This window comes from Eulemur rufifrons, chromosome 29, assembly GCF_041146395.1.
Source record: "Eulemur rufifrons isolate Redbay chromosome 29, OSU_ERuf_1, whole genome shotgun sequence".
NCBI lineage: Eukaryota > Metazoa > Chordata > Mammalia > Primates > Lemuridae > Eulemur > Eulemur rufifrons.
The window spans coordinates 55,387,244-55,413,803 of record NC_091011.1 but is presented as its reverse complement, the minus strand read 5'-3'; the positions used below and the strand labels follow the sequence as shown (position 1 = coordinate 55,413,803).

At 34.6% G+C, this 26,560-nt stretch overlaps 1 protein-coding gene across 5 annotated transcripts in view; it reads right to left on the bottom strand.

Moving 5' to 3' along the window:
• The window catches only part of HGF (hepatocyte growth factor), a 67,089-nt gene that overhangs the window by 32,783 nt on the left and 7,746 nt on the right, over positions 1-26,560 (bottom strand). Inside the window, exons 3-8 of one of the 5 annotated variants that reach the window (XM_069461444.1) lie at positions 24,013-24,125; positions 22,073-22,187; positions 16,534-16,676; positions 9,720-9,840; positions 8,052-8,170; positions 7,471-7,645 (exon numbers count right to left, since the gene is read on the bottom strand). In XM_069461444.1, the coding sequence (XP_069317545.1) occupies positions 7,638-7,645; positions 8,052-8,170; positions 9,720-9,840; positions 16,534-16,676; positions 22,073-22,187; positions 24,013-24,125 (619 nt within the window). In that variant the 3' untranslated portion in view covers positions 7,471-7,637. Of the gene's footprint in view, positions 1-7,470; positions 7,646-8,047; positions 8,171-9,719; positions 9,841-16,533; positions 16,677-22,072; positions 22,188-24,012; positions 24,126-26,560 lie in introns of those variants that run through there. The other 4 variants (XM_069461445.1, XM_069461441.1, XM_069461442.1 and 1 more) reach the window with 4 other exon arrangements.

Below are 26,560 nucleotides of genomic sequence, written 5' to 3'. Positions count from 1 at the left end.
CTGCCCTCTTGCCATGTCCTCACATGATGAGACAGAGATCTCTCTTCCTTACTCTTCTTATAAAGCCATCAATCCTACCAGATTAGGTCCCACCCATACAACTTTATTTAACATTAATTACCTCTTAACAATTCCTAAATACAAATATACTCACATTGGGGATTAGAGTTTCAGTATATGAATTTGGTGGGGGAGAACACAATTCAGTCCATAGCAATATCTTGAATAGAAACCTTAGGTATCAAAGATCTACCTACGTCTCACTTATAATATGGCTCCAGACACTTAGGTACAGTAGTTCCTCCTTAGTCAAGGTCTTGTTTCTCCCATTTCAGTTACCTGTGGTCAACCATGGTCTAAAAATATTAAATGGAAAATTCCAGAAATCAACAATTCATAAGTTTAAAATTGCACATCCCACTTCATTTTACTTGGAACAAGAATCATCCCTTTGCTCAGCATGTGCATGCTGTCTAAGCCACTCGCCTGTTAGTCACTTCATAGTCATCTTAAATATCACATCAACTCTCTGAGTATCTTAGTGCTTGTGTTCATGTCACCTTTTATTTTACTTAATAATGGCCCCAAAACACAAGAATAGTGATGCTGGCATATTGTTATAATTGTTCTATTTTAATATTGTTGTTATTAATCTCTTATTCTGCCTGATTTATAAATTGAACTTTACCATAGGTGTGTGAAAAAACATAGCATCTATAGGGTTAGGTACTATCCACGGTTTCCGGCATCCACTGTGGGTGTTGGAACATATCCCCAGCAAATAAGGGGGGAGTACTGTATACAGATATCTAAAAGTAAGAAGAAAAAGGAAGAGGAGGAGAAAAATAGAAGAAAAATAAGATGAGGTCTCTCTATTTGGGTGGTAAAAGAAAAGCCATCAAGACAACCAGCAACTAATTAACATAACTAGCCCTGGAAAGTATAAAACTTGAGGTGACAGGAAGAAGGCATAAAGCAAATCTTCTTAGTAACATCTGAAAAAAGCCAGGTTTTTATATGAAAATCAAGAAGCATAGAAGAAATATGAGGAGGTACAAAAAGAAAAATGAAAAACTATCACTTACTAGAAAAGTAACATTCATTCTTTCAACAAATATATGTTGACCTCCTGCGATATGCAAGCCAATGTGTTAAGCATAAGGGGATAAAAACTGGCACGGTCATTGCTCTGTTGAGGCTTATAAATTTTGATAGAGGAAGCTATTATCCCCCAAAATTCCAAAATAAGTGTAAAATCAAGACTCTGAGAAGTACAGAGGAGAGGTTTATGGTGCTATGAATATATATTAAGGCTGCGGTCCCCAACCCATGGGCAGACCAGTACCAGTCCGTGGCCTGTTAGGAACTGGGCTGCACAGCAGGAGGTGAGCGGCAGGTGAGTGAGCAAAGCTTCATCTATATTTACAGCTGCTCCCCATCGCTTGCATCACCACATAATTTCCGCCTCCTCTCAGATCAGTTGCGGCATTAGATTCTTATAGGATCACGAACCCTACTGTAAACTGTGCATGTGAGGGATCTAGGTTGCATGCACCTTGGGAGAATCTAATGCCTGATGATCTGATGTGGAGCTAAGGCAGTGATGCTAGCGTCGGGGAGAGGCTGCAAATACAGGTTATCATTAGCAGAGAGAGGTTTGATTGCACAATAAATTGTGTTTGAATCATCCCGAAACCATCCTCCCCATCCCCAGTCCCTGGAAAAATTGTCTTCCATGAAACTGGTCTGCGTTGCCAAAAAGGTTGGGGATCGCTTTATTAAGGGATATCAAAAGGGATTTGACCAAGTCAGGGAGATCAAATGAAGAACTGGTAAGTGATGAAAAGATAACTGAGTTGAAATTTGAACAATGAATAGCTATCAGCTAGCTGAGGAAGAAAGAAAAAATTTTTCAAGGCAGACAGGATGGCAGGAGGGGAGGAACTATAATAAGAACATGGAAAATATGAAGCATAGGAAGAAAACCCTTGTGGCTAGAACAGAGAGCAAGAGAGCATGGAGAGACATGGGGTGGTATATGAGGTGATATGTGAGGTTAGAGACATAGGGTAGGGGGTAAAAGACGGTTTTGTTTTGTCTTTATCCTAAGATGAAAGGAAATCATGGAAGGGTTTTTAATCGACGGGTATGTGTGTGTAGTATGTGTATGGTGTTCTAAGGATGAGGAATGATATATTAATTATCAGAGTTTTGAAAGCATTCTGTTTGCAGCATGGAGAAAAAAATGGAGAGGAAAAATAATGGGTACAGGTACAACATAGATGATCATTCACAATGAAAAATAATACTCTCTTGGATAAAGGAGACAGTGATGGAGTGAAATGGCCATATTTGAGAGGCACATAGAAGATAAAATTGATAAGATATGGTGATAGATGAATGTGAGGAGTGAAGGAGAGGGTCATTTCTAGGATTATTCTATGCGTTCACATTTTTACCTGGGCAAGTGGTTGTACCAATCATGCAAAAGAGAGTTTAAAAAGAAGAATAGACCTTTCCCCCACAGGAATAATGAAGAAAAGCAGGGAAAAAAAGATAAATAAAAGAAGAGAATTGCTGGTGGTGAGAGCATGAGGACAACTGGAGCAGCCAGCAGGTACACCCTAGTTAGTGATTCTAAGGTGACCATATCAGCTATACATGTTCTGACACGTAGCAAAAAGTTGTTCTCAGAAGGTTCAAGGACATCTGAGGTTCCTGAAATCCTTTCAGGGGTACAGTATAGCAAAACTATTTTCATAAAAATGTTAAAACATTTATCCTTCATACAGTGGAGGTTTCAGATACCATGTAATATGTGATATCCCGAAAGACTAAAGGCAGAAGCAAATATAAGACACCCGGTTGTCTTCAATTAAGTTGACATTAACGACATTTGCAAAATTGCTAAATTTGTACAAAATCTACAATGCTAAGTTTTCCCTATTTTTCTAGAAAAGATAGATATTTGTTATTAAAAATATATTCATTAACATTCAATGAGCATGTTGCTATTTTAAATGAATTAGTAAATTCTTTTAAATTTCTATTTTAATTTCTAATACAGTAAATATAGATTCATATAACCTACACAGAAAATCTGGGGCTCCCAATAATGTGAAAGAGTATAAAAGTGTCTTCAGACCAAGAAGATTGTGAACTGATTTAAGTAACCCGGAAGTTGTCTAAGAGATGTCAGTCAGAAGAGAGCTTTTAAATTGCCAGAGAACTATTGAAATTTACTTCAGAAAAATAACAATTAGTTCCAACAAATATTATTTCTTTCTGAAAATCAGTGAACTAATGTATAGAACAAACTGTTATTCCAAATATGAAGTTATTAGAAGGGAAAACCATAAGAAAATCAGTACTTCATTCAGGCATTGTACGGGACTTCCAATCTTGTTATATATTTGCAAAGTCTTAAAATTCCATATGCCTGGAACTCTACTAAAAGTCGTATAGCAAGAATATTTATGGGTTGATGACATCTGGATAGATATCCTGTCCTGAGGAATATAGTCTGAAGGAAGACTAAGGCAGCCTGTCCCAGAATACCCTCGACACACATATGTCAGACAATGAGCAACATTCATCCTTCACTTTCAGTGATACATCGATTATAAGACAGAAGCTTGGAAACAAAGGGACAAGAACAAATTTGTAGTTCATTCAACTTTCGAACAAATATAAGGAACTGAGAGCAGTATTCAAACTTTGACTCCGAAAGGCATAAATATCCCATATCAAGGCAGTGTCATCTTTTGCTTTACTGGTTTGTGTGAAAGCTCTCAAATTTCAATCTTGTTATAGGCTTTGGTGTGTTTTGTTCACTTCTGTATCTCCAGCATCTAGAAAAGTGTTTGAAATAATAGCTGCTCAGTAAATACTTATTGAATAAATGTTAGGAGAAGAGGGGCAAACAACTTTCTGTTCTCGATACATTCACTGGGATTGCCTATGCCCCAGGCTCTTGCTAGTCTCATGACTTTCTATGACCTTCTAGAGATGAATGAACTTAGATGTACTGTAAATACAGACACCAAGTCTCTAATGAACTTATTGCTATTTTAAAAGAATTAATAAGTGTTTTTAAATTTCTAATACAGTAAATATAGATCCATATAACCCACACAGAAAATATACTCAGAAGTAAACTTGTTATCTTTTTCCTCAAATTAATAGCTCTCTTATGTCTGCATCATCTACCTAATAACTTGGGAAATATTTCAGACTTTTTTTTTTCCCTATTTCATCTCCTAGTATACCTAATTTGTCATTATATGCAATGCATTCTACCCTTTTAATATTGCTCACATCCTGCCTCATCTTATTTTTTTCACTGTTTAACGGCCTTAATTCGCACCTTCTTTATTTCTTACTGGCCTGTATTTATGTATTTTATGTTGAAGAGTCTTTTATTCCTTGCTTCATCATATTTCTCTGAAAGATTTTTAAATTCCTGTGACCATAGGGTTCTAAAAGATAAATGCACACATACATTAACACACACATTCACACACAGACACACACAGACATATGTATATGTATATATTCTGCATAAAGCTACAATTATTAGTAGTCCATGATAAGCGGCATGCATATATGTGTAGTGTATTTTCAAAGATCTCTTTGTTTAGTGTCCAAGGTTTTTAAACCCTTGGGCAATACACTCCAGTAAAATTTAGGTGGGATGGGATGTCTGCCTTTGTTTAGTAAAATCAGAAAGGGCAGTAGTGAATGGGAATGTAAGGGTGTTGAACTGGCCTGACTTCTGAAGAGAACATGCATCTAAGGCCATCTTTCATTGGGAAACAATTAATATGGAAAAGGGGAGCTGGAACTTGAGCCCCTTAAGCTATCTATGTCAAAGACCCCTACAGGAATCTTTGTGTTCCACTGAGTTTCATGGACACTAGTTAAGAAACAACTATTCCTAATCACAAATGAGATAAGATCACTCTCCCTGCTTAATTTGTCAGTGTTTCTCATGGCAGCTGAATGGGCTACTCATGTATCCCACTTGATCTGCCTCATATAAACTTAACGTTTCTCTTCTTCTTTCCATTTTCCTGTTTTTGCCCCATATTAACCTACTTACCATGTGTCAAATACTACACTGCTACTCCTCCATCCATGTCCTTGCACCTTTCCTCACTGGCCTAATCACAGCCATTTTGTAGAATCTCAATACAGATTATTAATACTCGATGGAAAGCACCTTTTTGTAGGTATTAAATAAATGGTGGCAATTATGATTTTCTAATATAATTATTATATAATGAAACAAGAGTTTAAAAAATCCCTCCTCAACTTTCAAGAGAATAAGTGACATAATCATCAACTTATTCTTTTTTCATACATATTGAAAATCCAGAATGAGTTCAGCTGGTCCAGACTAAGAGATAATCAGAAAGTTGGCCCAAGACTTTAATGATACAAATAAAAAGTGATAATTCATTATCTGTTACAACCAGTGCAAGTAAATATATGTGTGATCCCCAAGATCTCCATCCACTGATGTATACATGCTGTATAATCCCCTCCCCTTGATATGGATGAAACTTTTGAATATGGTGAGAGAGTCACTTGTGATTAGGTTATATTGTACAACAAAGATGAAGAGGTTCCACATATGTAATTAAAGCTGCTAATTATTCACTTTAAATTAATTAAAAGGGAAATTGACTCGGCAGGACTGACCTAATCAGGTGAGCTGTTTAAGAGTGTCTAGAGGTCAAAGGCTCAAAGCAGGAGAGATGCTATCCTGTAAGCCTTGAAGAAGTAAAGTGCCATATTGTGGAGAGGATCAGGTATCAGGGAACATCAGGCAGTCTCTAGGAGAGTCACAACCACAGCCTTACAACCACAAGAAGCTGAATTGTGCCAACAACCAGTGAACTTGAAATGTGACATGGAGTTTTAGATGAGATCACAGGTTTGGCAGCCACCTTGATCATGTCTTTGTGAGACCCTAAGCAGGGAACCCACCTAAGTCATTTCTGGACTCCTGACACACAGAAACTGTGAGATAACAAATGTGTATTGTTGTAAACCACTAAGTTTTTGGTAATTTGTTATGCCACAATAGAAAAGTAATACACAATTAAAACCACCACCAAATTCTTCATTTTGCACTATTGGCTTTATATGTGTAAGCTAAAACATTTGAAAGAATATTCATACAACATTATCTCTTATGCTATCCAGAATGTCATCTTTATTTTATTCATTTAGCCATATTTATATCTCTATCATATTTTTAAAACTAGAAACTGTCCCTTAACAAAATTTTTTCCAAAATATTCCCCAAACTCAGAAGATTATTTTAATCTGAATGATCTAGATTTCACTCAAAAATTCTACCCTCATTTTGTTAGAAGTAACCACCCTCTATTTAACAAAGCCATAAGAATGCATCATATTTGCATAATTAGCCAATTCTTTTTTGGACAGACAAGAAAAAGAAACCTATTTAATAGTTAGAAAAAGTCATATTCATTCTCTTTATTGTCTCTCCCAATCTCTTTAAAAATATTCTAAAGATTGGCTTGGAACTGAAGAGGAGGGCAACACTTGCATTTCTTGGTGTGTGCGTGCCAGTTGAAGCATGAATGTGCAGGTGAAAGAGAGAGAGAGAGAGAGAGAGAGAGAGAGAACTGGTCTTATTCCAGAGAAGATTTATAAGAATGCCTAAATCACAAAAATAGAGGGGAAACAGTTGGTTTATTGTGCCTATCTGGTCTACAATGATGGAAAGATTAATAAGATTAAACAAGTCAATGAGTGGAACTAACCCAATCTATACAGAAAAACACTGTCACAGGAGTCATCTTTTATTTTAAAGGACAAAACAGATGATTCAATTTCCTTGGAACATTGTGTTTCACTTTGAGAGGCTTCCAGATTTTGCAGGCATTTCACATATGCCAGGCACATCCCCTTTCTATGGGCTTTATATGAGTTGTCAAGAACATTTATTTTTATTAGCAGGTCTAACTGAAGAAAGATTTACCTTGGCAGTACCATAGTCTGGATAATATTGAACTAGATTTGTTCAGAAGAATGTCCCCATTATGCTGCTGTAGGGAAATATGCAAAAATCTATCGATGTTCTCATAATTAAATATGTTACTCTGCGTACTGGTACCTGATCTTATGTAGATCATTTATCTTTATAGATCTCACTATATACACATAACTTTATATTGTCAAGCCAGTTTATAACATCACACCTAACTAAATTTATGCAATTCTATTGATTTTAAAGAATTTTAGGAACCTGTTGAAAAAATAAGACCTGTATTTAGAGAAATAAAAACAGTATCCAATATTATTTCAGAGAAGAGTGAAAATGTGTGGGTTAGCTATGGAAGAGAGGACCAAGTATGCAGATTTGAAGGGACACCACAAAGCAAGTATGAAAAGAAACTTTTTATCATAAATGCAGGAAAGCTGAATAAGAATCAGCAGATGGAAAAGGACTGTAGTAGGCTGAGTACAAGGATAGCCACAGAGGTAGGGATCGACCACTAGAGATTAAAGACATCTGTGAGAAGCTTGTATTAGACTTATTATTCTTCATTGTGGCCTCTGTCATTCACCAGAAGAGGTTCATAGTCAGTTGACAGTTCATGTTATGTCTCTAGGGAGGAAAGATAGGGAAAAGATACAGGATTGAAAGGTAAGAACCTAAGGTCCTAGCTTTTACTATCTTAATGACTTAGTGATGCTGCACATATTTCCAATTTTTTTTTCTCTCTGTATGGATATTTTCATTTTCTTGATAGCATTAGAATGTTTAGGCCTTTATCATAAGTATGAATGTTTCTTGTGGACGTGAGCATTTTCATATTTATCTCTTTCAAAATAATGCCTCTCCGAAAAATTCAAAAGATTGCGAAGGATTATGTAACACGTTCTTAAAATATTAAAACCTGTACACATTAAAGCATCGAGTAAAATAGTTGTTAACCTGCCTCACCAATAATCGCCTGCTTAGATCCAGCCTGGGAGAGGAAAAGGAAGCAATAAATTTGACTCTAACTTACCACACATTTTAATTGCACAGTACTCCCAGGGGGTGTCAGGGTCAAGAGTATAGCACCATGGCCTCGGCTTGCCATCAGGATTGCGGCAATAATTATCATCAAAGCCCTTGTCGGGATATCTGCAAACCACACCAAGAAAAGTGTCATGTAAATCTGCCTAGAAACACCACGCAGCCCCCAGCTCACAAAATAACTTTCCACTTAGGTTGGATACTACTAGCTGGGACAAGAGGAGATTTTCTTACTGCTAATCACTGACTACTGAATCTACTAATTTACATATCCCACTAAGTATGGAGTTTCATAGCCTTTGCTAATAAGTTAGATCCATTTGGTATCTGCCCACCAGTTGAAGCTCCAAACTGAATCCCTTTCTCATAGAACCCAATTAAGGAGAGATTATATAAACATGACCTCGTGTAGAATGCTCATTAAGAAAACAGGTCCTCTTCTAGGGCAGGCTTAAAGTTCAAACTGAAAGTTCGATTTCAATAGCTCTGTTACTAATGATAGCTCAATTTTGGAAATAGAGCCTTTCTAGGTCATGCCCTCACCTCCACCAGAGCAAGAGACAAACTCCATCACACCACTTTCTCCACACCCCATCTCCCTTTAAATTAACAGGACCCTGAATTGGTGACTTGATTTTAATTGCTACCATATCCCCTCTGCTCTCACTTAAAAGATAAAACATGCATTTAAAAAATAAACCAGAGTTTTAATTTCATTTAAAAGAACAACAAACAAACAGAAAAATACAGAAAAAAAAAAAGAAAGAAAAACATGTTCCAACCATTTCTAAAGAAAGGTGGGGATGAAGATTCCTTTGTAATTATTTGTATTTTTATTCTTGATAATAAAAACAAAAAAAAAATTATTTCTTTTTCTTTTTTTGACTTAAAAGTGCCCTGTAAAATAAATGCACAAAAGTAGACACAGTTTTTTTTGTAACTATTTAAACTAAAAATCTACTCCTGGAGGAAAAGATAGACTTAAATGCCTGAATTTTCCAAATTGGCTGTTCGTATTGACAATTTCAAGATACACCAGGATAAAGCAAATGAAGAGTTGTTTGTTGCATGTTTCCTTCCCTTTCTATGAGCATTGCCTATGTCATGATGTTACATGTGAGTACCTGAGCCTCTGAAGATGCTCCTCTAGAGGAAATTCGCTTGCATTTAGTAATACTGTCTCCACCGACAGCTCAGACCTGTCAAAGTGGTCATTTCTGAATTGGTCTTGTCTTGCCCCCCACCCTCCACCCCACTATGAGGGAGAAAGAGGAAGCTTCTATTAGTGCTTCTACTTTCCATTAACATAAGCTTAGTTATGTTCCCTCTGATGGTTCTATGTTGAGGACCATCCAGATTTTAGGAATTCTTACCCCAATCAGCCAAGCCTACCTAAAGGTGTAGTAGTGTTTCAAATACCTCATCATAAATCCCTTTGCCCTAAGACTACCTCCTCCAAACTTAACGGCTGGCAATTTTGTCTGAAGAATTCTGAGTCAGGGAGTTCTAAATTTTATGTTCATGCTCTATCAGGAAAACATCATTTAAAGAGAAATTCCATGGCAGTGTGTAATGGCAGAAATTCATGGCAGTGTGGCATGAAGCAAATAACAATTTGTAAAAAGAATCACAGAAACACAATTCAGGAATATTTTACCTTTCAGGCAAGAATTTGTGCCGGTGTGGTGTCTGATGATCCCAGCGCTGACAAATCTTGCCTGTTTCTGTATGATCCATGGGGCCTCGATAACTTTCCCCATTGCAGGTCATGCATTCAACTAATAAAATTAAAGTATGGCAAGTTAATTGTTTTCTGACAACAAAATCACAAACACCACTGTTCCATTTAAAGAACAGCACCTGTTAAGCAAACAGATTTTTAGAAAACCCTACCCAACGTTCTAACTTTAAATTAGGGCTGAATGTTCATAAATAGTGGCATAAAATACATGCTATGGAACTTTTCATATAGTTTAAATGTGATTTTTGTGATTGGTGTCATACAGATTTACCCTAGGGCCAGGATACTGCCTATATAATTTTTCAATAACTGTCTGAAAGGTACCTAGAAACTGACTAGGTACCTTTAAGATAGATCCTTAGTGATTTTTCGTTTTTGGGTAAAATGCAAGTCTCTTAGTATCTGTATTATCAGCACACTAATGTTCCTCTCTCGACCTGCCCTCCAAACACAGACAAAGAAATTACACAACTTAAATTGAGTTAATGTCATACTTCTATGGTTAATGCCATAGTCAGGACCACATAGATTTAGGATATTGGCTTCTGATAGAAATCTGGTACAATTCAAAGAACATAGATATTTTTTTAAAAAGGAAATCACAATCCTTTCTGTTACTGAACACTCATGTTAAATAGTTAAGTTGAATAGGCAGACTTACATTACTATCTAGCTTAGAAGATGACCCGCTATTGAACTCCTTATACCGACTCTTTTTAAAATGTATAAGCTGATCTAATTATGCAGGATCTTACTGATGATTCTGTGAAGTTAATGAATTGTTCTCTTCTGCCTGGCCTCTTATGTCACACTGAAAACTCTGAATCACATCAACTAGCTGAAAATGAGACTTCTCAAACAGACAGGTTGATTTGTAGCACAGCGAGCATCCTGTAGAATAAATCATTGCTTGGCTTTTCTACGAATCCGGCAAACTTCCCCAAACACATCATTTGTATCTTGTGATTACTGATCGTGTAACTTTAGCAGAAGTGGAAAGAGATATCAATGTTTAGTTTTATCCACTGGAATCTAGACTAATGAGTATTTGTAGTAATTTAGGGTATAATATTAGAATCATCACTTTTGAATCTTTGATTCTTATAATCTAATAGGACGTTAACTATTAACTTTCTGAAACATGCGACCATTTGGCTGGATCCACCTACTTCCTTTCATGAAGTTTAATCCATGAACTAAGAAAAGGGACCAACTCAGCTTGCCCTCGTTGGATACTAAGATTCTCCAGACTATAGTCAATAAGCACCTGAGCTGTAAATGAGAGCATGTTGATAAAGGTGCTCAGCTTGGCAAAGGTCATTTCCACATTGAAATGTTAAACATAGGTTATGTATCATCACATTTCAGCTTTCCATTTGAACAGAATATAGGCTTATTTAGTTCCCTTTTTTTTAAAAGAACACAAGGTTTAACATCTTCAAAGAAAATGATGTAGCACTAATCATTTTTGTTTGCTTCTCTGTATTGAATGAAAAAGTAGAATAGAATACTATGGTCATATATAACAGATAAGTACTCACATATACAATTTTTACTCTTATATGGTACTCAAGGATAAGAATATATCTATTATTTCTCCTTCAGAAAATTCAGTTTGTAATAGTATATTCCTTTCTAATGAGAGTGAATGGAATTATTTTTTAGGAAATTCTTAACAATGGGCATTATTATAAAAACTTCCCCCCTGACTTATAGACGTGTAAGTCTTATTTTTAATAGTCTTATGGAAAAATAGCTGTACAAATGAAACAGACGACCTTATAAGATGACTACTTTCCAGTATAAGTGTGGTAGATCAATACTTTCTCAAACATTAGTGTGCATAAAAATCACCTGGAGATCTTGTTAGAAAGCAAATTCTGATTTCATGGATCTGGGCTGGGGCATTACTAACAAGCTCCCAGAGGATGTAGATGCTACTGGTCCTCGAACTTCACTTTGAGTACCAAGTTGTAGATAATGTGGTCTAGTCTAAAAGTTCTACATGTTTGGCAATAATGATTTTTTTTAGGATTTGATTTGGACCTTGAAGAATGGGTGAAAGTTGAATAAGGTATAAAGGGACAAAATAACATAAAATGGTACAGAAACATGAATTAGTATATTATATTTGTAGTAAAGTGAAGTGAGAGTTGTGGCTGCAGTTGTGGGCCTAATGACATAAAAATAAATAAATAAAAGTTAGCAAGAACAATGTTAAATTTTGGAAAGGAAGGAAAGTTATAGTTGCGGTAGGGATTAAACATGTCTTGTGATAGAAATGAGATGCTAATATATTATAGTTACATATTATTTGATAATTTATTCCATACTTCTAACATATAAGAGATCATTTGATTCTTACAGTGAGGAAAACGACGCTCACAAAAGTTTTACAGGACTTACCTAAAAACAGAAAATGTCAAACCTATGTCTGGAACACAGGTCTTCTGACCCAGAGTCAAGAGTTCTTTGCATTTTCCCAAATTGTCTTTTTGATCTACATAGTTTAACATCTTTGCCCCACATTCTAACTGGCCATATTTTAAGGTAGACTGATAGCAAAAATTTTAGAAATTTGATATCTCTGCCTTTTTCAACATTTTCATTACCCTCTGCCTTCTTGTTTATTAATACAACAGGAGGTTGCCCTTGTGTTGGATTCTCACCTTTTGGAGCTTGGGCAAAGGAGGCCATGGGAAAGCATCTAGACTGGCCATCTTATCCAAGGTAAGTGGCTGAAAAGCTGGTTGTTTTACCATTGAATCAAACTGTCAAGTTAGTCATAAAAATTACTTTAAGAAAGCTAAATTTTGAACTCATATTCACTTTTCAATCTTCTGGAATTCTCCGAATCTTCTAAATTTTCCTAGCTCAAAGGCAAGCAGTTCAGCTGGAAATCAAGTCCACTTCTCAGGGAAGCAGGTAAAAGTCTGAACTATGTAACAGTGCAGGGAGGTGAGAAGTGCCCTTGTGCCTTGTGGCTTTGTGGCCTTGTTGCCAATGCATTATTTAACCATTCTGGCAAGTTCTTCTCTTGAACAAAAGAAAAAAAAAAAAAGCAAAATACTGTCCTAGATCACAAAAACAAACAAAGTAATAGTTTCTGTTCATAAGTTCAATATTTTTTCCAAATATAGTTCCGGACTAAATGATAGTTGAAAACTACACAAACTAAACATAAATTAGGATTGATCTAACCACATCTTTCTCATCATATCAACAATCAAACTCAAAAACTGTGTTCCATTTTTCTCGATCTTTTTTTTTTTTTTTTTTGAGACAGAGTCTCACTTTGTTGCCCAGGCTAGACTGAGTGCCATGGCGTCAGCCTAGCTCACAGCAACCTCAAACTCCTGAGCTCAAGGGATCCTCCTGCGTCAGCCTCCCGAGTAGCTGGGACTACAGGCATGCACTACCATGCCCGGCTAATTTTTTCTATATATTTTTAGTTGGCCATATAATTTCTTTCTATTTTTAGTAGAGACGGGGTCTCGCTCTTGCTCAGGCTGGTCTCGAACTCCTGACCTTGAGCGATCCACCCGCCTCGGCCTCCCAGAGTGCTAGGATTACAGGCGTGAGCCACCGCGCCCGGCCCATTTTTCTCGATCTTAAAACCACAAGTGATGTGAGGGTATAGGGTAAAACAGATTTTGAAAGTATCTTAATTTATAGTTAATCAGTGTTTATTTTATTCCAGTAAAGGTAATCTCTCAGAAAAATCCATGCAGGTGATTACTTCAGCAAAACTGAATATTTAAAATATGAATAGTCTCACAAATCCACATTAGTAATTAAAATTTTTATTTAAATCATTGTTCTTAAAAGTCTTTCATCATAGAGTATGAAATTACTCACATCAATTATGTAAGTATTATTTAGGATTTTAAGTATAATGCATTTAAAAATAATGATTATGGCTTAATTAAAATATATTTATTTGAATATTTGACAATCATTGAAATTGACATCTGCTCCAATGACTAATCACTGCTTTATTTTAAATACCAAGCAAATGCTAAAGCAAGAAATTGGATTTTTCATATCTTAACTTCTATAATTTTTGAATTGAATTAAGCATTAATTGGTAGTATTCTTTACATAATTATGTAAGTTTCTTTTTTTAAATTGGCAGATTAAATTATATGTATTTATTGTGTACAACATGATGTTTTGAAGTATGTATATATACATTATACATAACTAAATCTAGCTAATTAACATATGCATTACATCACATATTTATCATTTTTGTGGTGAGAACACTTAATATCTAGTCTCTTGGCATTTTTAAGAAATATTATATATTGTTATTAACTATAGTTACCACGTTGTAGAGAGGTCTCTTGAACTTATTCCTCCTATCCAACTGTATGTGCTACATGTGATAAAATAGTATTTATTTTTTAGGGGAATGATTAATGTATTTGAAAGTTTTAAAGGATAAGAAAATAATATTAATCATTTGATATTAGACATAATTCTTTTATGAGCCAAAATTTTAGACAAATTTCAGGTCATTATTTAGCCAGGAGTTTAATATAGTTACAGGAATTCCAAAAAATACACACTATTCTATATATATATATATATATATATATATGTATGTCTTTTGCAACAGAACAATCCAGAGTTTAACCATAGGTATTTAAATATACAAAATGATCTGATAATTACTACCTCATCCACAGTGATGCGACCTTGATAACTTCACACTTAATAAATTGATATCCATGGATAGAAATGACCTGCCCATTCTATCCTTTAAGCATTCTGGATTTTGAGGTTTCTCCCTCATATGTTTATTTTAGTAGAAATTTACATCATGTGTACATTATTTTGTATATTTTGTATTATCTATTCTGTCTCTGTTTTTCTCTATTAATGTTTGGACAATGCTTTTTATTTTGGATCTTCTTTATTCAAATCCTGCTAAAACATTGTTCATTTTAGATTAAAAGATCACAGTTCAATTCATACTCTTTAAAATACGTTTAACTTACAGGGTAGATGTTTGTTTCCTTCAATCATAGGCGAGTTTTTCTACTATTGTCAGGTCTCTGTTTCCAGAAAAAGCACATCTGTAACCTTTAGTGCCGTGGTGACCAATAGCATCGTGTGCCATCAATACCAATGAGCAATGCCATTTTGTAAATGAGATGTGATGATTTCAAATTATTAAAGGATATTAGAGAGTTACAATCTAATAAGGTACGGATAACTGAAAATAGGATTTTTCCCAGTTGCTTCTTTTCTAGCATTTTTAGTCTATGTCTCCCATCAGCCCAGATCTATATAAATATATTTTGTTGAAGGTTCCTCTTATAATCCAGGAGAAGAAAAAATCACATTCTCACAAGGACCAAGCAGGCAATGTAAATGCTAAGCTATTTAAACTATGATATTACCTGCCTTTGAAAACACTTTTCCAGGTCAAAAAATAATAATAATAAACAAATTCCTTACCAATGATTTTTAACCTCAGAAAACTGTGATAGTGGAGATTCCCCTACAAGTAGGATTTTTTCTTCCATGTGCAAAATTAAGACAAATATTAATCACAGACTTATTCATACAAAACAGACTTGTTCATAACGTTATCACAGATAAGTTTATTATTTTTAAAAGAAAAGAAAACAATGAAGAAGTTCTAGGGAACAGAATATGATATGGAATGGAAAGTAAGAATTTACAAACAAAGATGAAACTGGCTGTAGCACAAAAAGTCAAGGATTTTAAATTAACCAACAACAAAAAACAAATTCACCTTCTCTGTGACAATAAGCTAACAATGGCCTTTACTTTTCATGAGATAAATATCAACCTAATATTCAATGAATATTTCCAGAGGAAATATTAATAAAGAAATATTTGGTTAATAACAAACAGCTAAGATATCTTACTATAAAACTTGGACAGCATTCCTATAGTCCCTTCCCCAAATACTTCAAAATCTTAATAAATTTCCAACAGAATTTCATCCATGTTTCACTTAGATTTTTGGAAATTTAGAGTTTCTCACAGAACTGAAAAACCCAGCTATTTAGTAGCCAGATAACTTAGAAAAATGAAACCACAATCACTGCTGAAATGATTACTCTTCCATCTTGTCAGCCATTCAGTTTTCCACTGCAAAAGTAAGGACAATGCCCTTTTATGCTGTGAGAAGAGGTAAAAACACAGACATGGATTTAAGGTGCCTGCCTTCAAGACAGCTTGGGATCCATTGCTTAGATCTCTTGGTTCTAGGCAGCTTTTCACCAAAACATACATGGAGGGAGTAGGGGTAGAGCTTCCAGCATTCCCTCTCTTATACCGTATTCTCTTCTGGATCCATATACCCTTGTCACACAAAATTTCTGTAGAAGCAGGCGCTAGGTGAACACGATTAGCATTGCTAATAAAGGACTAAGTTTCCTTCTGCTCCTTTCAGATGCTGTATAGGAGCTCAAGACAGTAGGTATATAAACCTACTCTTTTACTCTCCCCAGAGGGATGTCTCAGGCTGTGTTAGAAGTCAAATGGATAATTCACTCCATTATTTTGCAATAATCTGGTGATAATCAGATAGTTTCAAAAACATTGTGTAAAAATGCTCAAATAATTATCTAGAGTTGCATTTGAATGAACAACATATTTATTGTGATTGTTTCTATGAACTTTCAATGTGAGTTACAGTTCTACACATAGGGGGAATAGAATGCCCCACATGGCATTCAGATTCATTTACCTTCTGAACACTGAGGAATGTCACAGACTTCGTAGCGTACCTCTGGATTGCTTGTGAAACACCACGGTCCCCCTTCTTCCCCTCGAGGATTTCGACAGTAGTTTTCCTGTAGGTCTTTACCCCGATAGCTCGAAGGCAAAAAGCTAGTTTTAAAATGATAATCATTACAGTATAAGAGCATGCAACTTTATTTATGGCCTATTAATTTTACTAGTTAGTGGATATGTTTGCCTGAAAGTCGAGAAACGCTTTATTTTATCTCATATGTCTTTCTATATTTTAACTTAAATTGTGCTATTTCCAATCATTTTTAAAGTACTTGAATTTTATTAACATTCATTTAACTGAATTGCCATATTCAACATCACGTTAGAAAGATTAGCTATTAGATCTGCCAAGAGCCAAACATTCTAGAACATAATTGATGTTTGTAACACAATTTCAAAGCTCCACTCAAGGGTAACAAATGATTGAGCAAGTCCACTAGGAGAGAACTGAGAAAATGCTGCAATTGACTTTGAAATCTCACTATTTATTACATTCCTTATCCGAGATCAATACTTGTTGTTTATTGCTTTTCTTATCAAGAAAAGCCCTCTTTTTTTCTACACAATTGAGAAACAGATTGATGAAGTAACATGAACAAAGGGTACAGAATCGAATTAAACCTGGACTCAAATTTCAGCACTTTCTCTTACTGTGAGACCCCAGCAAGTAATTTAGCTTCTTTCATCCTATTGGCTTACCTGTACGCTGAGCATAACCATAACCTATACTATCTTATACCTTAAATGCCTGTTCTGAGAAGCTCAATGAAATGATGGAGTAATTGACACTTAACAATAACATTGATAACACTGATAACCTGTTATTAAGCACACTCCACTTTGTGGTCTCTGTCCTAAATAAAGAACAAAAACTTTAATAATTTTGACTGGGGCTTGGTGCTCCCAGTTTTACTTTATAATGGTAGGCCTTTGGGTGCAGTAACCGTAATACATTACCTTCATTTAAAATTTCTAATGTCCTAGTCATAGTTTTGTTACTAGCATAAAATATTTCATTGCAATCAGAAAAGCCCAAGCCTTTTTTATTCTTTTGTTTTGCTTATGGTATTGGACTCAAGGATGCTACATTTTTCTGCTAGACTACACACAAAAGATCCCACTACAGAATATGTATCTGTAGGTAATGCTAGTAAACATTTTTTTTTGAAAATCCAGTAACATTGTCAATATTTATTTTGGTTTTTGTTAAAAATTTAGTTTTATTTCTACTTTTACTAATCTCTGAGTTCTATATAGTACTAAATTAGAGTGAAGTCCAAGGATTGTAAGCTTTCAGTAAATACTATTCACATGTGTTCCCTACCCAGTGAAACTTCTAATAAAGAAACCATCATTTTTCTTTATGTTGTGACACAAACCAAATATAGACATGCATCAGGTACTGAGCAACATTTTGCAATGAAATTCTCTCATTTTGACATGAATGTACACCTGAGTTAAGTCCTCAAAAAATATAGATTATTGGTCAAAAAGAAATAGTCTATTCTAAGAGACTTATTACTAACTAAACATTTTGAAGGAACCAATTAAACATTGTAAATATTAATGCAATTCCTAAGTGTCTTTAGATAGAGTATATCCTTACTTCACTAGCATTTTAAATGTTGGGAAACAAAAATAAGACAACAGGCCATATGACTGACAAAAACTATAATGCAATTAAAGCTCATCATATTAATGATTTCACAGTTCCAAACAGTGATTTTAAAAAAGGTCATTTGTTTTTTGTCTTAGTTTTACCCCTATAATTAGAGAATATTTTAGTGTATCTTTTGTTTGTGGTATTGCTTGAAATTTATTTTCTTTCGTCTTTTCACCTCTTAAATTTTTATAGTAAATTCATATGAAAATGCTCATTTTTCTGCCAGAATCAAAAGTGAATTTTGTTTTATATATTTTTACAAAGTAATACACTAATCAAATTTATTTAAGAAAATTTTATTGTAACTATTTTATGAAAAAGCGTGGCATAGTAGAGTGGTAAGAAGTTATTGTTAATCATAAAATCTACATTGTTGTCGTATATATATCACCCGACTAGTATATGACATTAGCCATTAGACAATTTATTTATTTTCTGGGCTTCAATTTCTTCACTTATAAAATGAATGGAGTGAACTAGATTATTATACTTTCCCTTTTTTGGTGTCATTTTATATACTAAAATTCGTTAAGAAACCTAGTAGTTTTAGCATATGTTCAACACACGTATATTCAATATCTACAGTTGCAGAGAGAATTTTCATCCCACACACACATACACACACACACACACAGAAATACACACACATATATACACGTATACCTTTCCAATGGATTTATAAAGCCAAAAAGAAGCTGTGAAGTAGTAAATGAATCAATCAATCATTTAGTAGGAAAAATACATGCAAAAAGGAAGAGAGCTAAAGTAGAAATCAAAGCTAGATAAAGCTAAAAGATGAATAAACTTCCCCCACTGGAGTTAATAAAATCAAAAGGAAGAGAAAAGAGAGACTTCTTTCCACCATTCTGAATCAAACCGTATCAAATTCCCCTCTAGGACATGGAGGTTAAAGAGCAGTCTGGGTCATCTTTTTTCTTCATTCCTGGGTGTATTTTACCTTTTACCTAAATTAACTGGTTTTCTTTTGTGTCCCAACGTGTTTAGCCTGCTTTGCTCTAGCATCCCATACATGGCCAAAGGATGAAGCTTAGCCCTGCTCTTTCACTTATATTCATTTATTCAACAAATGTTTATGAGAACCTCTTACACACAAGGCTTGTGCCAGTCAGTGGGCTCTGTAATAAGCTTTTGTTCACAAAGGTACTAAATTTTTGGTCCTCTGTCCTTGATGTTAGCCAGGCTTTAAGAGAGATAAGTAAAGAAATACTTAAGATTGGGTTATATCCAAATATACTTTGAAATATAAACTAGGTCTTCTGCGTGCTAGCCTCCCTCTCTTTTCTTTTAATATTAACTGTGTTTGTAGGAAACTTGATCTATTTCATCATCTGATTCATTAATGAATGCTGGGTGGCCAATGAAAGATACAGATGTAGATATCAGATCACCTGATTTTCTGGTTAAAGTTCTCTACTAATTTCATCATCCATCATCATCTTCCTATTAAGCCACTTGTAAAATATTTCAATGTAGGGAGTCAACAATAAATCATTCCTCCTGACAAAAACATATTTCTTTCTCCATTTCCCATAAAATTAATCTTTAGTCAACATAACTTAAAAGTGCTATCATGCAGATATTCCAATAAGTTACTAATTGAGGAAAATTAAGTGTTACTTCCACCACATACAAAAAAGGATTTGATTATTATACAAGATCCTCTTGGCCATAAACGTCTGTATCACAAGGAAGTGTTCGTTGGTAAAATAGCTGATCGGACTGGGAAACCAGTTCCCAGGGAGATCTATTTCGTTTACTCCTTTTGCAGAGAATCACAATCATAGAGAATTTGGGTTGAAATAAGACCTCTACTAGGTCAGTTCAATGCGCCCTCCTGGATTGGTAGGATTGATTTCAAATGCTATTCCTTTGTTCGTGAAAAACTTAGAGCCATTTATTTAAATAAAATGTTTTCTTCACTATGCAGGGGGTGACACCATGGAAATTCTTAAGTAAGGACATATCATTTGTTTTTGTAATATAAGGATAATACTATGTTTAGAGGTGTTCCTACATAATTGTAACTAATTTGTGAAAATTGTTGTTTTCTATTATTGAACTACCATAGAGCTGATCAGCTTGGACACTTACTAAGCTGGTGTTAATTAGGCCAAAATCACCAGTTTGATCACAGTGTAAAGCAACTAACTCTTTTTCTTTATATTTTGGCCAATTAACTCATGTCTGTTTACTAAAGTAAAATTATGTGGCAAAATCATACCTCAAAATGGAATGGAATAAAAAGTGGATTCATCAGGGCAAAGTCATCACCACTATTGCATAAACAAGTCACACCACACACATCCTACGGACAGGCCAAGTGTTTCATGCCCTGGGTTCATAAAAACACAGGTTATAGAGTGATAGTGGCTGCACTTACAATCTGGCCATGCCACTTACTAGTTGTGCATGACCCTGAATGTGTACTAAAGTTCTCTGTGTTTCAATTTCACCCTGTATATAAAATAGAACTAATAACACTACCCAGCGTGTGGATCTTGTGAGGATGAAATGAGATAAACCAGGTAAATTGCTCAGCAAGGTACTTGGCACATGGGAAACTAAATCTTCCAATGCATTTACTAACCAGAGGAAAGCTATGTTAAACTTCATTAGTTCCTGTTGAAAGCATTTGTGAAATACGTCTTGAAAACTGTGGCTATATTTAGGCCTCTAGCACTGCAGTCCCCAACCCCAGGGGCGGAGGACGGGGTACCAGTCTGGGACCCAGCCTCAGACCTCCTCCGCCCACCGCCCCCAAGGTGGGGGAAAAAAGTGTCCCCATGGTGGAAAAAAGTGTCTTCCATGAAACTTAGTAAGGGAGGGGCGCACAACAGGAGGTGGGGGGCGGGGAGCCAGCGAAGCCTCATCTGTATTTACAGCCGCTCCCTATTACGCTTTCATCACTGCCTGAGCTTTGCTCCCCTCCCCCCACCCACCATTTCGTGAAAAAAGTGTCATCCATGAAACCCATCCCTGGTGCCAAGAAGGTTGGGGACCGACGCTCTAGTAGGTATTAAATATCTATGTTTTTCTTCCATGATGACTAACACTCTCAGTTTCATGAGCTTATGGATACTATGTTTACTCATCTTTAAATAGTACCCATCTGTTATAACGAGCACGATTGCCCTATTCAGTGTAGACATGTAATTTCCAAGGAATGAGAAGTTTTCTCTAGTCTTTAGGCAGTAGGTGAAATGGGAAAGCTGGTCGGTCTGAGGCGTGAGCTTTTAGCAGTGGTTCTCAACGTTGGCTGGACTTTGGAATCATCTGGGGACCTTAAAAAATAATAGTACTTCATTCCCCACAGACATTCTGATTTAATTGGTCTGTGTTGCCACCTGGTTGGTGGGCTTCAAGGACTCAAAACAGGTGATTCTGATGTGCAGCCAAGGTTGAGATCCACCGAGGTTAAAGATCACCCAGCCCCTCAGTAAGCTAAGAATCTATGTCTGATTTTTCACAATCACCGTCTCTAGCCGCATACTGCTGCACTTTCTCAAAGCCAAAAGAAAAAGGAATAAAAATATTTTTAAAAACAAAGTTTACATTATTTCTTCACAAACACCAAGATCTACAAATTGAAGCATTGAGGTAAGAGAATGTTAGGCCACATTTTATTGATAAATTTATTAGTCTTTTCCTAAAATATCAGTCATGAATTCACATAAGCCTTGGCCTAATACAATTCAGCAAAGTTGGGTAAGCTATTATAGAACTGTAGAAGTATTCTGAAGGACTAATGTGAGGCTGTTGACACATATAAAAGAAAGGCTCCATCCTCTTTTCTTCATACTGTTCTTACCTGTGTTCGTGTGGTATCATGGAATTCCAGGGCTGGCATTTGATGCCGCTCTTAGTGATAGATACAGTTCCCTTGTAGCTGCCTCCTTTACCAATGATGCAGTTTCTAATGTAGTCTATTGAAGAAAGCAGAGAAAAATGCTGTAATGATGCAAAACATATGCTGTATTTATTGAAGGGAAAAAATAAAATAAAATTCCATTCAAACCTGTAAGTAATTAACTCTTGTAAACAATTTCAAATAATATTGAAATTTCTTGCCTAAAGCTTCCACTAGTATTTTCAAAATAACACATTTTAGAATAATCTAAAACAAACAGACTATTGAGAAATTTTAATTTTGAGACTATATGCATGGATCACTACAGATATTAGTCTCTATAGTTAACACAGATTAGTCCACATACTCAACTGGCCAGGCAATTGTGACTTGCTCAAGTATATAGAACATATTAGGAAAATAGTAAAAAAATAATAATAATAATAAGTAGCTGGGCACATTGGTTCATGCCTATAATCCTAGTCTTTTGGGAGCCCAAGGCAAGAGGATCACTTGAGGTCAAGAGTTCTAGACCACCCTGAGCAACACAGCCAGACCCTATCTCTACAAAAATTAGAAAAATTAGCTCAGTGTGGTGGTGCATGTTCATAGTCCCAGCTACTTGGGAGTCTGAGGTAGGAGGATTGCTTGAGCCTAGGAGTTTGAGGCTATAGTAAGCTATGATGACACCACTGCCCTCCAGCATGCGTGACAGAATGAGACTCTGTCTCACAAAAAAAAAAAAGAAAGAAAAAATTAAGCGAGTTTTTAAAAACCTGTATCGAATTCAGAAAGTTAAGATAACATTAACTAATTCTAGTAAAATTGTATGGATTTTGTGTACATATGTGCATGTATAAACTAATTACAGCAGGTTGCTTATTATTTTCCATATTTTTGCTAACATTTCAGCTGCTAAGTTATAGGACAACCAAATTATAACAAGATACATATCCTATCAAATAATATAGTGCATGCATCTGTTAGCAAGCTGGAAAAAAGATTAAATAAAAATGATTTTACAGTAGATCTTAAATTATGTTTATGATTTGTAGAATTATTGAGTTATGTAGAGATTATCTTATTTTCTACATGAATTTATTTTTAATTTCATTTAAACATTTACCCCATTAACATGAAAACATCTTTATATAGTACCAACTACTGTATCCAAATTTAATAGGACACAGTATGATTTTTTTAAAAAATTAAGATTGAAATAAATGAAATGTTATTTTCATAAGTATAATTCATAATTATTTTGTGATGAGATACTTGGTTTATAAAATTAATATTTATTTATCATTCTTTGGTTATTTCATGTTATATAATTCTGCTTTTGAACAAAATACATATCTTGTGAATATATCAGACTGCCAGAATAGAGAAATTAATGAATAATATGGTATCAATTCCTTTTTTAAAGACTTTTTTTTCAAGTATATGATTAAATATAGATCCAATGCATTTTTGTAGAATCTACACATTTTGTTATTTACAGCATTTATCACTATAATTAGATTAGTTATCTAACATTGTTAAAATATAAAATACTACAGTAAATTCAAAATTTGCCATAATATAAGATGCTTTAAACTAATGACTTAAGGTAGCAATTTCTAAAATGAGCATAGAGAATTTCACTTCTTGGAGATGCTTCTTTAAAAAAAAGGGAGGAAAGAATCTAGATTATTGAAAGTTTGGGAAAACTCTCTATAAAGTACCATACTAAAAATAGTCAAGGTACTAATTTCATCTGTCTTAATGGATGAACTGACTGCCTAACATATCCAGCATATAATAAAAAAATCAGCAGAAAAGAGCACTATGGTAAGAAATTATAAACATTTATTTTATTATACTTTATTTCATTATTCAATATTTAGGGAGAAGTCAGTTACCTTTGTTTTCATAGAGGTCAAATTCATGGCCAAACTCTTTTTTCACTCCACTTGACATGCTATTGAAAGGGAACCAGAGGCATCGTTTTCTTGTTTTATCAAAAACAAAGGCCCTGAAAAAAATATCTGAATGAAAAGAAGGAATAGTACTATTTATACAGTCTTTAAAGAATGGACATATGGTTAACCAAGGAGAGCAACATAAAAACAAAGGCATAATTACATATATATAATAAAGATATGAGTAATATTTGAAGCTACTGCTTTGATGGCTAAATAAGAAAGACCAAAATTAAGTTTTGTAGGTATAGATTTAAATATTAAATACAATTTGTAATGTTCTCATGTTATGCTAAATGACTTGTAGAAAAATAAGGTCTTCAACATGCAAAATCAATATGTAACACAACTACTTGGATTGTTTCTGAAGACTTTATTTTTTTATAACTGTACAGCAAGTTGGAAGATTTTATTTGTAGTTGTAAAAAGATGATTATATTTGAGATATGGTGAGTAATTTCTAAAGCTTGTACTTGTATCAAGTGCATTCTAAAACAACATTTTCTAAGGTGCATTAGATAAATCCCCACCCCAGGAGATTCTCCTAGGAAGAGGGATCTGAAATCAAATATTTGATAATAATTGCGTATAATATACCTTTTTGGTGAGTTATAAAACATTGATCCTTATTAAAGGCTATGAAAATCTTGCTGAGGATAACTATTTAAGCCAGTATTTCCTAAACAAATCTACTTGTATAAGCATTTTTAATTTTCAAAATATTAATTTTAGAGAATATCCTTTTGATATAACATTGCAAAGAAAATTACTAAAGTGTGTCACCTGTACTATTACCATGCCTATAGCTAGGTTTTATACTGGTTTGTTGTTGTTCACTAAAAATGGCTATGATAAATACCAAATAAGGCGATACAGTTTTAAATAATTTCTTCTGCAAAGTGCATAACAAGATTTCTAGTTCTCTGAGCTCATTCACTCTTTTATTCCATCACAGTGATCTTTTCTCTAAGAATAGTGTCTCTTTATATTATTTTGCACCTCAATGTGGAGTGGGTGGAAGCCATCAAATTCCATGAGTTGCATCTTCCTTTAGGTTTGACTTTAAAAGTCTTTACATAAGCATTATTTTAATTATCATATTCTTTTAAACATTTTATTTTGTCTGTTTCCCAGTTTTTTATGGCAAAAAGGCAATTCTAGTATCAGTTACTCAGTCATGGCTGGAAGAGGAAAGCCTCCTATTTTCTTCTAAGTCAATTCATGAATTAGCAATTTTCTGAAGAGCTTAGATTCAGGCATTCTGATCATCTTTCGTAACCAGCAAAGAACATCTTGAATTCCTATAAAATCAATATTGTTGATACCTTCTCAAGAGGAAACAGTATTTGAGAGTGTTCTACCCACTCAATTCACAGATGCTTTCACACAACTTTGATGGTATTTTCAAAGTGGTTTAGTGTATTTTTCATTGTTTTTCAATGATTCTGTTCCATATATAACAAGTCTGAAAACAGGATCCTTTAATTCATTAAGAACTTAATTTCAGGGTATCCTAGCATATCCATTCAATTCTGTATAATTCTGTATAATTTAATGATTCTAAATACATACATACACATGTATATGTACACATATACGTATATGTATATGTATATATAGAGAGAAAGAGAGATGATTTCCTCATTTCTGGGCAGAAGAAACTTGGCTGTACATAGGTAATATTATATGTGTTTTTCTGTACAGGTTTCCATAAATTTGGAGACTGAATATAACTCAACCAGAATATGATAAGAAAGTATGAAACCTCATACACATGGAATATGTGAGTACTTAGTAATTAGATTAGGTCACATATCTTCTCCAATCCAGCAAAATAATTTCAGTTTATACTAAATAAAACAAAACAAAAGCTTTTCTTTTCCAGGCATATGGCTGACTAATGTGAAAACTGAGGGGTAGCAATACTTTTCTTATTTGTGGGTCCAGAACAGTCAATTTTCAGATTAAAAATCAACAATGATATATCATCCTTTCCTTCCCTTTGGCTTGTCCTCCCAACTCCAGCCTCCTCAATTGCCTGAAGAACATCTCCATAAGTCTTCAAACCTGAGATGTTGATTAAGAGTAGTTTTCTTTAATTTATTTTTGACAATCTCAAGGCTTTTATAGGGAAGTCAGGGAATAAAGTAGAATTATCATAGCAATATACTCGCAAAGTCAATTCCCACACCCTTACCAGGAAATATCTCCCTGAAAGTGGCAGTTTGGCCATAAAAATAGAAAGGAGAGAGTTTCTCCTCCTCCTAAGTCTGATGAAGACCTTCTCTGGCATGTCCTTTCCTCTCAGGCCCGTAACACTCATTTTTCTGAAAAAGGCAAGATTCAATTAGGACCTCTTGCCATGACATTGCTACATCCAGTGTTCCCATTATGTGTCACTATCCAAATGCAATTGAGTAGAATTCAAAATTTACAGAATTTTATGCACAATCCTGTAAAAAAAACATAAAATCAGGAGTGAAAAACT